Here is a 16,319-nt window from a genome sequence, read left to right as displayed (position 1 = left end):
GTTTATGGCCAGTCTGGCCTATACAGAGATTCTGTTTCAAAAAAAGAAAAAAAAATCCTCAAATATTGGGAAGCACCATTTAAAATGGACTTACAGTAACTATGGATTTACTAATTAATTGTATGTATATGTGGCCAGATCACTTCATGTTGGCTTTTAGGAAAAAGATTCAGGGGGAGATGGAGAGATGGCTCAGTAGTTAAGAGTACTTGCTGCTTTTTCAGGGGACTCAGGTTTGATTCCCGTGGTAGCTCACACCTGTCTGTAACTCCAGTCCCAGGGGATCTGACGTCCTCTACTGGCTTTCAGCTTCCCCAGGTATGCACAGACACACATGCAGGCAAAACACCCATACGCATAAAGATAAATAAAAATGTAAAAAGGAATATTCATGAAAATGTTAAAAAGTGAAAGGGGAAGAAAAATTGCTTTGTTGTCTGAGGTGCAATTTACCCAGATAGGCCAAAAATGAACAAACAAAGCACTGCAGAGTCTAAACTGAGAGGGGTACTTCCGGAACTGAAGCAAGGGGGGGACTGGAGAAACAAATTCCAGTTTACAGGCCTGCCTGTCCCCTCTGACAACACACAAGGAATGCATGTATATAAGGGCTTACTAGTTCACTATAAACTTCACCCACCTGAGTAAACGAAGAACTGTACTTCTTTAATCCATCACGTTTCGTTTACTGTACTGTACAAAGCAGAAACAGAGAGGGATCCTTGCTAACCAGACAAGAAGGCACTAAAGAGGAACAGTAAAGTACACCTCGTGGTTTCTGCTAGCCTTTATTTGTGAAAGTTTACACACAAATCTCCAACAGGTGAGTCTGTAGAAATCCCACATGCCTCTTTCCATTAACAAACAGAAGAATGGCTCTGATGGGGGTTCATGACAATGGGATATAACAAGGTTTGTTGAAACTGTTATTCTCAGATTATTTTGAATATTGAAGATGGAGGGAAACAGATAACATACCTGCTTATAAAGCTGATATGCTTTTGTGCTAGCCTGTTGTCAAAGGCAAATGCTTTTCAGTTAACTTTGTAACTGAAAACATAATGTCCAAGTTGGTTGTTTTTGGCATGAATCAAAACAAAGAAAAGGACTTGAAAGAATTTCAGTTCTACAAAGCTTAAGGTTAGAGCCGTACTTGGAAATAAAAAATATGGACAAAACACTTACTCTACTTTCTCCTACTTTCTTTGACATTTTTAGAACAGAAAACCATAACTAACAGAGTAGCTTTCATTGCTCCTTAAAAAGGGGAAAGGCACAAGTCAGAAATAGGAGTCTCTTGTTAGGCTAATGGCACAGGCTACGGTTTTGCACTTAAGTCTGCAGATGGATTCTGACCCAAAACTTTGTTTATTCTTTTCTTACTTGAATTGTTCCTCTATCATTTGATATATGAATGTTACAGATTCCTGAACATCTGTTGTTATGGTGAGGACTCAACTTCTAAATTCTTAGGAGCAAGACTTGTCATTTACAACAGCAGATGGCAGTATTGTACCAGAGACCGCTTCATGCCACAAAGAAGACTGGAGTTTACAGTAACTGGAACCTTAACAGAACAGCCTGGACTTTAACAACATAAACCATTCCCTTTCACCCTCATACTGCATCCGGGTCAACCTAACAGTGTTCTTTGCTAATTTCCATAGTCCACTTTTTTACTGCAAGCAACATGAACCTAAGTCCTGTAATTCTCAGCAGGGCAATTAAGACAAGCAGGGTAGAAAGATTACAAAAAGAACTCCTCCCTACTGTCCTGGAAGAAGTGGGAAAGGTCTCAGATGACAAATGAGTGTTTTTCCTGTTCACAAACATTTGGAGCTACTTTCCCTTAGCGCTGGGATCAGGCCCAGAGCCTTCCGTGTGTCAGGCAAGCACCTGACCACCGAGGCACACTCCCAGCCCCACATCTCTTTTGTACATTAGACTTGGCCTTGAGGTGCTTAATACAAGTGAACCTTGGTTTTGCTTTTACAAGTATTTTCAAGTATTTACTTTTCTGTGACTCTCCTAAAATGTCTATTTAAACCCTGTATGTCCAATTCTCTGGAGATTAGGACAGAAATTAAGGACAGGAATTAGGAATCAGTGACTGGCCATGCATGAAGGGCTGGTAAAATGTAGTTATTTTTCCCTGGTAGAAGTTAGGTGAAAAATTCAAGCAACCGCACGCCTGACAGAAGACCTACACAAAACTCACCAGCGACGTGAACAAGTGACCCAGGTAGAAAATAGACGAAAGCCATGAACAGACATTCCACCGACAAGGACATACGGATGGCAAATGACTAGCACATGAAAGGAAAATGCAAATTAAAACCATAATGAGATATTACAGGTACCTATTCAAGGGGCTAAGTTAAAACACCAATGATAAGAAATACTAATGAAAATGAGGAAACGTAACATGCTATAACCACTCTAGACCAGAACAGGGAAGTTTCTTTTTAAGAACTACTTCCCACACAGCAGAGCAAATGCCGGCTTAGGCATTCATCCCAGAGTGATGAAAACTTGCATTCACATAAGAGCCTTATTAGTTAAGGGCCAAATCCCCAAACCCACCCATAATGACCTTTAAGCACAATGCCTACCATCCATAACCTGGAGGAGGATCAGCAACGAAAAGGAATCAACTAGCAATACATGCGATAACCTGGAGGGGCATTTCACAGGGATTCTACTGAGTGGGAAGTCAACCTCCAAAGGTTACACTCTTTATGATCCATTTACATAACAGAGTAACAAAGGTACAGAAGCTGCGAGCAGACTAGGGAGCCCGAGCTGAGAAGGTAGGGCAGTACCTTGAAATCATCACTGGGATCTACACGTGACAGAACTAAAAACACACACATGGAGTTCAAGCAGTTGAACACGAACATTTTAATGTCTAAAATTGAGATTTCCTTTGAAGAGATTACCTACAGTTCAAAGTTCACGTTTTTATGTGACCCATCCACGACCCTTTTAGGAGACAGAATTATGAAGGATCTCACCAGAAGCTATGTAAACATTTCACCTAAGGGCCAAAAGAAAGTCCACGGTGTTTTCACAAGGATACCGAAGAGGACAACTGGCATGAGACAAGCTGACCACGGTCATAGAAATACCGGGGGAAGAACTAGAGCGGAAGATCAAGGCGATGAGCAAGTGGGAAGTAAAAGCAAACAGCTCAAACGGATCACGTGAGGGAACCCAGGGCGAATGCTGGCTTTGGCATTATCTACGTAACCCCTATTTTTGTTTTGTTTTTCCATAGGTGACTTTAATAATCTTGTTGAAAAACCAGTCCAAATCCTACCACATTAAAAAGAAGTCCTCATTGACTTGCTGGGTGTAGGTGGTGCCCCATATTCTCCCACACCAAAAGAAATCAGTTCTGGCAAGAAAGCTCCACTGTGCCTGGGTGGTACTGTTAGTAGATGGCCTTGAGCTACGTAGGCCAGGCGCGTCCCAGCGATGTTCTGCTGGCTGAGATACCAGGGGACTGAAGACTGAGCCTCATTACTCTATCAACTTCTTGGCCTTGAAGAAGCGACGCAGGTAGAAGACCTGCCAGGTGGCCAGTCCAATGAGGCAGAACATGGAAAAGATGCTGAAGTACAGGACTCGGGTGTTCGTGGACTCTAAAAAGAGAGAGAGAGCATCATAAATGGAATGAAGTAAGTTGCTTCAGTTGCCTAAACAATGAGGGGAGGGGGGAAGACAATTAATTAACCTCATTATGTCCCTAAGTCTCAGAGTTCAAATAATTAAAAAAAGACAAGTGTAGTAATACACCCGTGATCTCAGTACTTGGGAGGTTAAGACCAGGTCTTCAGCTCCAGGTCGGCATGCACTACGTAACAAAACCCTGTTGAAAAGCACTGGCTGGGTGGTGGGGGTGCACACGGCTTTCTTAGCATGCACAAGGCTCTACGTTCTAGCTCCAGTGCCGTTTTGCTTCTAATCACATTTAAATGGTTAAAATTTGCAAATGGGGGCTGGAGAGATGGCTCAGCGGTTAAGAGCACTGGCTGCTCTTCCAGAGTTCCTGAGTTCAATTCCCAGCAACCACATGGTGGCTCACAGCCATCTCTAATGAGATCTGGTACCCCTTCTGGCGTGCAGGCATACATAAAAGGAATGTTGTATATATAATAAATAAATCTTTAAAAAAAAAATTACAAATTGGTATCCTTTGCTACAAGCCAACTGAGAAAATGGACATTACATATCACAGAAGAAAATTTTATTCTTCTGAAAAACCTAGCCAGCTGATTCATTTCTTAGTAGTAATAGCCCCAAAGAAGCAATTTTCTTCTCTAGGTTATATTCCACTTTTCCCAGACTTCTAGCAGAGAGTTACAGGACCTGTCTCCTTTACAGTTCTCCCATTGAGAAATGAACGCTATCCTCCCTCACCATTGGTGTCCCGCATCTCCTCTTCCCGCTTCTTCATGTAGGCAAAGTCATTCACGATTGATTCTGAAAGGTCCTCCAGGCGTCGGAGCTCCACCTCCAGTGGTTTGAGTTTCTCAACCTTCGCAATCTGGAAAAGATCGGAATTAGGACTGCACTCCCTGAAAGGCTGCTCAAGCAAATAACAAGTACAAAACGAGACATCAAAGTAGGAGGGTTTGTAGGACAAGGGTTGGCCAGTGTTGGAAGGAGGCCAAGAGAAGGGAGGGAATGTGATTAGAACACATTATACACATGTATGAACCGTCGGCCTTTTTAGAAGTTTACCACATTCAAATTTTCTTCTGTCAATCATCCTAACGTATTTCAAAATTTGGCTTTCTACCTATCTCCACAAACTCCTTAGATGTTTAATTTTGATTAAGATTTTTTAAAATATTTATTTATTTATTTATTATGTATACAATATTCTGTCTGTGTGTGTCTGCAGACCAGAAGAGGGCAGCAGACCTCATTACAGATGGTTGTGAGCCATCATGTGGTTGCCGGGAATTGAACTCATGACCTTTGGAAGAGCAGGCAATGCTCTTAACCACTGAGCCACCTCTCCAGCCCTAAGATTTCTTTAAGATAGGTATAGTAGTAGTACATGTAAACCTGCCATTCCGGAGGCAGAGGCAGGAAAGTGTCCAGCCTAGAGCACAAAGAAAGACTTTTTAAGTCGGGTGGTGGTGGTGCACACCTTTAATCCCAGCACTCGGATCTCTGTGAGTTCGAGGCCAGCCTGGTCTACAAGAGCTAGTTCCAGGAGAGGCTCCAAAGCTACAGAGAAACCTGTCTCGGAAAAAAAAAAAAAAAAAAAACCAAAAAACAAAAAAAAAGACTTTTTGAAACAAGGCTAGGAGCCGGGCGATGGTGGTGCATGCCTTTAATCCCAGCACTTGGGAGGCAGAGGCAGGTGGATCTCTGTGAGTTTGAGGCCAGCCTGGTCTACAAGAGCTAGTTCCAGGACAGGCTCCAAAACCAGAGAAACCCTGTCTCGGAAAACCAAAACAAATAAATAAATAAAACAAGGCTAGGGAGCTATAAATGGCTCAGTGAGGAAAATCACTTGCTATGAAAGCCAGAGTACCTGAGCCCACATTTTTAAAAGGCTGGGCATGCTGATGCATCCTTGAAACTCGACTTTTGCACTGAGGTTGGAGACATGCAGACGGAGGCGCTCAATGGCTTGCCAGCCTAGCTGAAAAGGTGAGTAAGGCTCAGTGAGACCTTGTCTCAAAAAACAAAACAAGGGGTTAAGAGCATTGCCTGCTCTTCCAAAGGTCCTGAGTTCAATTCCCAGCAACCACATGGTGGCTCACAACCATCTGTAATGAGGTCTGGTGCCCTCTTCTGGCCTGCAGGCATACACACAGACAAAATATTGCATACATAATAAATAAATAAATCTTAAAAAAATAAAAAAACAAAAGTCCACAAAACAATAAGAGGATCCTGCTTTGCATATATAAGCCATACACCACTGGGCTTGACTACAGTGCAGAGCGAACAGAGAGTCTACATTTGCTCAAAAAAATCACCCCGAGTTTTTTCTTTTTCCTTCCTAAAATGATACAGCCAATTATCAAAAGAAATCTCCAAGGACTTCCTGTAGGGTGAGTAGTGAAGGATGGAAAATTAATAAATAGAAACACATATCACACAAGCAAAAATGTAGGTGCTTTATGTTTGCTTCTTATCAGTTATTATTTCCTGTATTTTTTTTATTTTTCATTAATGTGCAGGGGGGAAGGCCAGGCATAGTAGCACACTCTAGTAATCTGTGTACTCCAGAAGTGGAGGCAGGAGACTTAGGTTGTCTTAGGCTGGCTACACAGTGAGTTTGAAGTCAGCCTTGGCTATGTGTGTGTGTGTGCATGTCTATATATTTGTAACAACCATCCCAAACAAACCAACAACTTTCCTAAAAAGAAGGTCTTAGTACAGCCATTTTGCACAGCTAATTCCAAATTTCTGAACTCCTTCTACTGCAAGTCTCTCAATGGCTGAGGCAGAAAGCTCATGAGTTCAAGGCTAGCCTGGGCTAAGTAAGAAGACTCAAAAATGACTAAATAAAGGAATAAAATTCTGAGCTTTCGAAGATCTTACACATGAAGGTGGCTCTCACGTTCTCCCAAACAAAAGAAATTTTCGATAACTCCTCCCTGCATTCATCATTTACTTCTTGTTTATTCATTTATTTGATAGTCTCACAGGCTGACCGCAAACTCAAAGCAATCCTCCTGCCCCAGCTTCTGGAGTGCTGTCTACAAAATGCTACAAACATGGAAAGAATGGAAGGGTTTAGGGGTGATTTCCATGGTTTCTTTTCTAATCTATGTATACTTTCTTCCTGACACAGGTAAGAGGCCTACACTGGCTTAACTTATCCTATCTCAACCTCTAATGTGCGGGGATTATACGTGTGCAACAATCCACCAGTTTACTTAACTATTCTTTGCTGAATGAGTACAGAACAAGATAAACATTATTAAATATAATCAAATTTTTTTTGAGGGGGTGAGACAGGCTTTCTCTGTATAACAGCCCTGACTGTCCTGGAACTAGCTCTTGTAGACCAAGATGCCCTCAAACTCACAGAGATCCTCCTGTCTCTGCTTCCCGAGTGCTGGGATTAAAGGCCACCACCGCCTGGCATAATCATCTAAAAATTTAACAGGAACCATCTGTTAAAGCAAGGATAGAAAAGCTGAGCTTATGTGTAGAATACATTTAAAATGTGCTGCTGAGTTGACAATGAGACACCTAAGCCTCCACTGGATGGCTATCTCTTCACATTGGAAAATGCTGGCCGCTTTTTAGAATGTCTAGCAGCTGTGTAAGATTTAGCCAGTAGTTAAATGTTCTCTGCTAAAAAATTTAATTACTAAAAGCAGAATAAAAATCCAGAGTCTCCCTTGAAGCTCTTCAGCTCCTGTGAGACCTCACATCCCCTTCCAGAGGCAGCTGCAGTTATAAGCTCAGTGCTCGGGTTTCCAGACTACGATAGAAGAGATGCGGTGTTTACACTTTCCCAGCTGAGGGCCCAGCGTTGTCATTAACCTACAGTATTTATCTGCTGTTTTATTTCACACAAAGTTACAGAGCACAAAATTCCCCAAGGAAAGTCGGGTATAGTGGCAGACATCTTTAATCTCAGCACCAGGCAGATCTCAGCCTGGTTTAAATAGTGAGTTCCAGGACAGCCAGGGCTACAAGGTGAAACCTTGTCTCAAAACAACCAAAACAAAACAACCCAAAACCAAACAAACAAAAATCCCCGGGAGAAAGGTACCAATGAGATGTATAATAAACCAAACTTAGTCCGTTTAACATCTTTCCTGTTCTATGCTTCCTCATCTGGAGCTTCCTGCATGCGACAGAAAGGCAACAGCAAGAAACTTCTTAGACATCAATTATTTAAGGGTCCCCAAATAGAAACTTGCAAAAAGGAACTGGAAGTGAAACTGTGGTTGTGCTTCTGCCAGCTAGAATTTATATATAGATATGATAGATATTGATATGATGATAGACTCTGATATGACAGATGACAATAGCCAAAGGCCTAAAACTAAAAGGAAAAAAAAAGCATTGTTATCAAGGATGGCCTATGAAAACTACATCTATTCCCCACCTTTGCAGTATTTCTTTCTCACCTGGATAAGCAATACATAAATGCTCTCGGCTAAAATTACTAAAAACAATAAAAATCCAGAGTCCACCCTGAAGCTCTTCAGCTCCCGTGAGACCCCACATCCCCTTCCAGAGGCAGCTGCAGTTATAAGCTTAGCGCTCAGGTTTCCAGACCACGATAGAAGAGATGCAGTGTTTACACTTTTATGTATATGTAAGTGTATCCCAACACACAAAATAAAATGTATTTGTTAACGGTACACACTATGCAGGGTTCTACGGCTTGCTGTTTCCACCTAAAAGGTCTTTTCAAAAGCATCAGAGCTTTGGATTCATTTCATTCTTCGGGTTTCTCTGTGTAACCAATCAGGCTGTGCTGGAACTCACTCTGTAGACCAGGAAGGCCTTGAATGCTGGGATTAAAGGTGCACCACCACTGTGGTCGATCGGTAACTAACCACACCAGTTTAATAAAATATATTCAGCTTTAATAAACAGAAGAAAGGGAACTCACAAACCCAGGGTTCCAGCGAGTCAGGAACGCAGGAACAGAGAGAGAGAGAGAGAGAGAGAGAGAGAGAGAGAGAGAGAGACAGAGAGAGAGACAGAGAGAGAGACAGAGAGAGAGACAGAGAGAGAGAGACAGAGGCGCGAGCGCTCCTGGATGTTTTTATTGGTTTTGTGGCCCCAGGGGGACACACCTTAAGCAGCGTGTGATTGGCTGAAGTTCCCCATCACATTCTTAATGATGACGTGGTCTTCCACAGAGCTTATTCGGTCTGCAGCCCCTTCTCTAGTACTGGGCTACTTAGAACTCTTTACAACTATTCAGAACTAAGCAGTTCAATTATGATTTTCCAATCTGATTTTATTTCCTCAGTGAAATTCATACTGAACCACCATCCCTTCTTTCAGAAAATTATTTTCAGGCTATTATTAGTGGGATAAAGATTTCATTAAAATTAGAAAGAAAAAAAATAGGGCTGGAGAGATGGCTCAGTGGTTAAGAGCATTGCCTGCTCTTCCAAAGGTCCTGAGTTCAATTCCCAGGAACCACATGGTGGCTCACAACCATCTGCAATGAGGTTTGGTGCCCTCTTCTGGCCTGCAGACATACACAGACAGAATATTGTACACATAATGAATAAATATTTTTTTAAAAAAAGAAAGTCTCATTTTTGCTGAATAACAACTTTGCTTTTAATATTAATTTAAAATTGAGAAAACATCAGTGTGTTTTCTCACACTGGTGCACGTCTTTAATCCCAATGCACGGGAGGCAGAGACAGGTGGATCTCTGTGAGTTCAAGGCCAGCCTGATTTACAGAGTGAGTTCCAGGACAGACTCCAAAGCTACAGAGAGAAACTCTGTCTCAAACCCACCCCCCAAAAAAAGAGATAGAGAGAAAATACATGTAAGTATATATGTGCATGAATGAGTATATGAACAAAACTTGCTGATTCAGTTAAAAAAAACCAAATAAATAAAATTAAAATAAAACTCAGTAAACTTAAACCCCCGTGAGGAACCATCTGTTGGGACAGGCCATTTAGGAACGACAGGAAGAGATAGGGAGAGAATATGAACAAAGTACAATGGTATATGTGTATACAACTGCCATAAATTCATTACCTTGTAAACAATTTAAAAACAAACGATGGCAAGGTGCGGGTTATGTACAGGAGACACACTCTACACAGAGGTAATCAGCTATACTAGAAGCTGAACTACAAGGTATATTTTACACACACCAACAGATGCATGCTTGGAGGTGGGGATAAGAAAGCAGCAGATAAAAGGCTCACAAGTAAGGCCGAGAGCCAGGCCTGGCTGGAGCTACTTGGGAAACTGATGCAGGAGACTCCTGGACTACTGAGTGAGCACAAAGGCAGCTTGAGCAATTTAGTGAGTTCCTATTTCAAAATACCGAGGTGACATGAGGGCTAAGGATATTACAGCCCAGCGGTAGAGCACTTGTCTAACATGCACCAAGCCCAGGTTCAGTCCTCAGTACCAGAAAAAGGAAAGGAAGGACAGGAGGAAGAAAGTGGTAAGAGGGAGGGGGAGGAGGTAGGGAAGGAAGGGAAGAGGGAGAAAAGCCTAAGCTAAGCTGGGGGTGAAAAAAGCAGTATGACTAATTAGCCCTATTATCACATGTTCAGAATGGGGTATTTTATATTTTACTGTATCTTTTAATCATGGAAAGTATTAGTATCTTATGTTTTTAGCAAAGAAACTAAGACTCAGAGACACTGAATAACTTTTCAAGGTCTCGCAGCTTGGTGGAACTGAGACGAGACCCAGTCTATCGGAGTATATTATTCATTCTGTAAGTTCTAGAAATCTGATGAAGAAAATCAGCTTCTACAGTAGAATGCTCCTGAATCAAAAGTGAAGTAAGAGCAGGTGTATAACCTATAACCTAGTACCCAGGGTCCCAAGGCTGGAGAACTGTTGTGAATTTGAGGCCAGGCCCAGTTACAGAATGAGACGTTGTCCCCAAACATGCATGCATGCAGACACAACCATCTTGGTGTGGGGATACACACTAGTGACCCCAGTACCTGGGAGGTAAAGCAAGAGGCTCAGAAGCTCTTTGCGTACTACACAATAAGTTTGAGGTGAGCCTGGGCTGTACAAGACCCTACCTAAGACAGACAGATAGACAGACATACTTAAGAGTGCCCTCCCCCAAAAGGTGAACAATTACACTAGGTCAGAGGGGTCTGGTTAAGTTTTCCAGACTAATAAAGTTTGAGAACCTTTCCAGTTTTCCCATTGCTACTATTCTCATATGTTTGTAGATAAAAGAGTAAACCTTTAAAAGAAATTCTGAGGGCATTCTCCAGGAGACCTCCTTCACTTACCTGGGATTAAGTACATCAAGACTTTATACACAAGTCAGTTCAAACCTAAAGAAAGACATCTCAAGGCTGGGCTATAGCTTGACTGGCAGAGTGCTTGACTAGCATTCATGAAGCCTTGGATCCCTAGCCTTGCAAACAAGGAAAATGAATGCTTGTTTAAAAGAAAATAAAAATCTACCACCACCCTCAACTGTTGTTCTGCTTGTCTAAATGTCTGACTTAATGCTCCAGGTTTCTTTTTTTTTTTTTTTTTTACAATATTCTGTCTGTGTGCATGTCTGCAGGCCAGAAGAGGGCACCAGACCTCTTTACAGATGGTTGTGAGCCACCATGTGGTTGCCGGGAATTGAACTCAGGACCTTTGGAAGAGCAGGCAATGCTCTTAACCACTGAGCCATCTCTCCAGCCCCCTGCTCCAGGTTTCTTGAAGAATATCAGGTTATATGTTCCTTGAAGACAGACTAATATTCTAACTACTTTTTCTTCTAAGGCTGGAAATAAGGCATTTTACCCCGAGCTTGAAAAAGGCAGGCCATGGCAATGGGTAACACAAATATTCCACTAGGGGGTGCCACTCTCATGAGATGTTGCATGAAGCCATTAAATAATCAGTATTAGAGGGAACAGGTACACATTTTATGAGGAGAAAACCTAACATTCCATAGTCAGCCCTTTTGGTGGCAGATTAAGATCAGCAGCGCCATGGTCTCTTGAATCTCTAACTAGGCTCGGGCATTTATTTAGCATCAAAACTGCCATAAACCCAAGAATATTCCTTCTGTAGTTCAGAAGTATGCAATCTCATTCTACCCAGTCCTACTTATCTGCACGGGGTAATCATGAGGACTCCTTCAGTCACTGCTGTCCATGAAAGCTTCTTTTCCCTAAGCCTAAAGCCACGGCTGGCACAATGAACACGCATATACTGACATATTGACACATTATTGTCTTAACTGTATCTCAAGCTTGAATACAAGGAAATCACCTAACACACAGCACTGGCCTCAAAGGAGCCAGCTTTCTCAAGCATTACGGTCCTCTTAAGCAAGCGCTCTGTGTGCCACAATCACTCTGCATCTTTTTTCATGAAGCCCACTTGCCCAGAATAAATCCTCCATCCCATAATATCTACCACTTTAACATGACTAGTCCACATTGCTTAGAAAAAACTAAAAGCCAAGTGGCTTTTTTCCTGTTTATGTACCTTCAGAGCATTAATAAATTAAACTCTTCCTAAATTGCATCCAGATCCGCAACCCTGATCATGACATGACTCCACAGAGATCACAGATTTATCTACAATGGCACTGAGAAAAAAACTTAACACTCAAAAATAAGCAGAACAAATAAATGCAACTTCAAGACCCATAAGGCAAATTCAGTCAAGTTAATTTGCTACCTCTATGTTCCACCTCAAAAACACAAACCAGCTCTCAAAGCTCCAAAGGCAAAGCGATAAATCTAGGTTAACAAAAGGTAAAGCTAAAGAACAAGATCCAAGGACTAATCTGGCACCAGGGGAGGCACATGGATCATAAGCCATGTGCTCACAAGGCCAGCGGCTCAACGTCAAGTTCAGATAATAAGTTCAATTGCGGCAGGAAATCTGAAGGCCCTTATTTATTTCTGTTGTGATCATTTGGTAGTCTCCAGGATGGGTAGGGGAAGAAACTAAAACTCACATGCTGATCAACCACGTTTCAGGGGCCTTACTCACGTCCTGTTCTTTAACTTAGGAGTCTGTGGAAGTGGTGTACAGAAGCAGAATTCCTCTTTCCTGCCAGCATTCAGAGAACCAGAACACTTGGGAAGTCTTTGGCTGTGGCCCCGACTGTGTTCTGGAGTGTCTACTGATAGAATGACAGACTCGCAGAACCTAGCTAACACAGGACTTCCTCGTGTTGAAAATGTAGCCATCCACATCAAGAAAGGTCATGCATAGCTCAGGAGTTAAGGGAGTTCTCACACATGGCTCCTTCTTTATGAAGAACTGCCTTTGGCATCAGATGAATTCAAAAAAGAAATAAAAAAAAGGCAAGGACATGACTGCTCCTAGGTATAAAGGATGAGAAAGTTTATTATGGATATGTGGAAGTGCATAGCCAGAGTCAGACACATGGGGAGAGTCCAGGCTGAGCTGGGCCACGTGAGGAAGGGGGAAGAAACAAGGGAGAGGTGCAGGAGCCAGGAGGCACAAAGAGTAGACAAATGGACAAGGTAACCAAAATGTCTGGATTCTATGGGAAAGAGCAGCTGGGGGAAGGGCAGCCCAGCCCCTAGGCTGGAGTCAAGAGGACCCTGTAATAGGTAGGGACTGAGAGATTAGGGAGAACTTGGAGGCCACTTTGGTGATACAGTCTGGCAGTCCTAGTATCAAATATGAGACTAAAGGGATTGACAGTTTGAGCTCAGCCTGTGGCTACATAGTGAGTTCCAGGCCAACCTAGGCTACATGGTGCAGGGTCTCAGGACGCATTCAGAGTCCATATTGAGATGCTGGATGTAAGAAATGAAATATGCTGCCTTTCTGATGCCAAATGATTCAACTCCTTTAGGGATAAAGGATCTTCAAGGCTTAAAATTAAATGTCTCAAAAATTCTGGGCTGGAGAGATGGCTCAGGGGTTAAGAGCACTGGCTGCTCTTCCAGAGGTCCTGAGTTCAATTGGCTCACAGCCATCTATAATGAGAACTGGTGCCGTTTTCTGGCCTGCAGGCATACATGGAGACAGAACACTGTATACATAATAATAAATAAATAAATCTGAAAAACTTTAAATAAGCTCAGTGCTCTCCATCAATTACCTAGGGAACAAAATGCTTCTGTTATCTTTCTTTCACCACAGGCATTATTAGCCCAGGATAAGTCATGGCTATTGCTACGCAAGGTCCAAGAAGTCTAGTAGCCTAGACTCAAAAAAGGACTGATTTTGGCCTGTCATAGCTACCCTGCTTTTGCCTCAATTTGTTCTGCTGTTGAGAGCTGGGAGAGGGGAAGTCATTAAAGACAGCGATAGGGAAGAGTTTGTGGTTAGGAAGCAGAAGCTTAGAGCTGTGTGGTAATCATGTGCGTAAAAAGCTTAGGACATGCCAGACATCCAAAGCAGGAAGCAGGCAAGGGAAGCGATGTAGTTCCTTTCCGCTAGGGATTCCCCTTTTATATAAAGCAGAGGGCCAAAAAAGATAAAACTCCTTTTCCAGTGTAACACATAGAGACTGGAAATGTCAGGAATTACAGGAATAACTCCTGCAGTACGTGGTATGGTAGTAGTACCCATACCATTCTTTTTATAAAGGCACAGTAATGCCAAGTGTTTTGGGGAGAATATGATATGTCTTAATAGGGCTTCTGGTACCCTGCTATTTAATATATATGTGCCTTAATGATAGGACAAAGATACAACAGTTATACAGTAGGAAGCAATGGATGCTTCAGAGAACAATCTATGGGTGGAAATAGCAGCAGTAACAGTGCACTGAAAACACTGCACCTGCTCTTGTAATTCAGAGCTGTCCTGTCAACCCCTCCAAGACTCCAAAACATCGTGGAAGAGGGGCAGAAAGAATACAAGCTCTAGAACACAGGGAGAAGTGCTGGGAAATGCTGTCTTCTACATATGACATGGTCTTGCTCACGCAAAGAACTCACAGCAGCTGTGCAAGAAGCTGAACAAGACCAAGCCAAGGGCTCAGGAGTCCCCAACCTAGCTGAGGAGCTAAAGACTGTTCCTGGCTGCTACCAGAGAGAGGGGAGTCATTGTTCTTTGGGAATGGGGCCGCTGTTAGGTTGCTCATGTCCCACACCCATGTGCATATGGACAGCACTAACTAGGCTCCGCAGGCTAGAAAGACATATGCCAGATGTGGGGACACAAACCTTTAATCCCAGCACCTGGGAGGCAGAGACAGACAGATCTCTGAGTTGGAGGCAAGACTAGTCTACAGAGGGAGTTCTAGGATAGCCAAAGCGGAGAAACAGTGTCTTGAAAAACCAAAAAAAAACAAAGACATGAATTTAAAAGACACATTTGGGCCAGGCGGTAGTGGCGCTCGCCTTTAATGCCAGTACTCAGGGGCAGAGGCAGGCGGATCTGTGTGAGTTCAAGGCCAGACTAGTCTACAGAGTGAGTTCCAGGACAGGTTCCAAAGCTACACAGAAAAATCCTGTCTCGAAAAAAAAAAAAAAACAAAAAACAAACAAACAAAAAACATATTTGGGAAGGCCGGGGGGGGGGGGAACAGTAAGGAAAGCAGGGGTGGATGTGGTCAAAATACATTATGTACATATATGGATTTCTCAAAGAATAAAAAAAATATGTAAAAACAGCCACATTTTGGTGGTGGTGCACACCAGTACTCAAGAGGCAGAAGCAGGCAGATCTCTGAGTTTGAGGCCAGCCCCCTGTAAAGAGTGAGTTCCAGGATGGGCAGAGTTACACAGAGAAACCCTGTCTCAAAAAAACAAAACAAAATGCCGTAATTTTCTTAGTGTTTAATATTTCATAATAGTAGTTTAAATATGTTACCTTATTTCAATACAATCATGATTCCTCAGAATCTTGAAGACTAAAGATCACTTTTAAACATCAAACACAGGCTCTCCTACTTTATTCTTTTAATTAAGCGAGCCTGGAGATACAACGATTTAGTCTCTACTGGGAGCTGTCTCCTACTCATTACTGCAGCCTACTGGTTCTATCTACTACTTCTAAGTAACTCTGGTTTCACTCAGTTAACAGAGGAGGAAAGCTCCATGGACTTATGATCAACATGCTACACTTCCTGATGTGCAAACAGCCAGGCATTTCCTTCCAAAGTTTGCCAGAGCAATGTCTGTTCACCATTCCTAAAAATTCTTCAAAATCACTTTAAGCAACTTTTCTTTAGGACACCCCAAAACATCCATTATTATTCTATTATTCTACAGTATTTCCTGCCAAAATAAAACTGCTGTCTTTCTTTTCTTTTCTTTTTTTGAGACAGAGTCTTGTTATATAACCCAGGTTGACCTAGAACTTGCCAGGTAGCCAAGGCTGGCCTTAAACTGTGGTGGTCTTCGTACCTCTGTCCCCCAAGTGCTAGGATCACAGGTGTGCACACAAGGGCCTCCTTCAAATTTCTACTCATGACAGCCGCTCCTCTCTTGTAGCTTTTTGTACTACCCTGCCTCTTCTGTAAGTCTGGAATTACTTAAACTAGAAGTTTGGTTGTTTTTTTTTCTTTTGACTACTACTGTTTCTCAAAACCAGTACAGCTATTCAAGATTAAATGACATTGAATCTATGCCCTAAGATCTATACCTACCTATGGTATTGGGGGCAGGGGAATTTAAATTTTTTTTTAAACTTTTGACTAAAT

At 42.3% G+C, this 16,319-nt stretch overlaps 1 protein-coding gene across 1 annotated transcript in view; it reads right to left on the bottom strand.

The window, feature by feature from the left end:
* Positions 1-772: 772 nt before the first annotated feature.
* Tmed10 (transmembrane p24 trafficking protein 10) overlaps positions 773-16,319 on the bottom strand; it is a 37,692-nt gene continuing 22,145 nt past the window's right edge. The window contains exons 4-5 of the mRNA XM_075947266.1: positions 4,423-4,549; positions 773-3,644 (exon numbers count right to left, since the gene is read on the bottom strand). Of these exons, the coding sequence (XP_075803381.1) occupies positions 3,523-3,644; positions 4,423-4,549 (249 nt within the window). The 3' untranslated portion in view covers positions 773-3,522. The remainder of the gene's footprint in view (positions 3,645-4,422; positions 4,550-16,319) is intronic.

Source organism: Microtus pennsylvanicus, chromosome 14 (genome assembly GCF_037038515.1).
Source record: "Microtus pennsylvanicus isolate mMicPen1 chromosome 14, mMicPen1.hap1, whole genome shotgun sequence".
Lineage (NCBI taxonomy): Eukaryota > Metazoa > Chordata > Mammalia > Rodentia > Cricetidae > Microtus > Microtus pennsylvanicus.
This window is presented reverse-complemented; position numbering and strand designations above follow the sequence as displayed.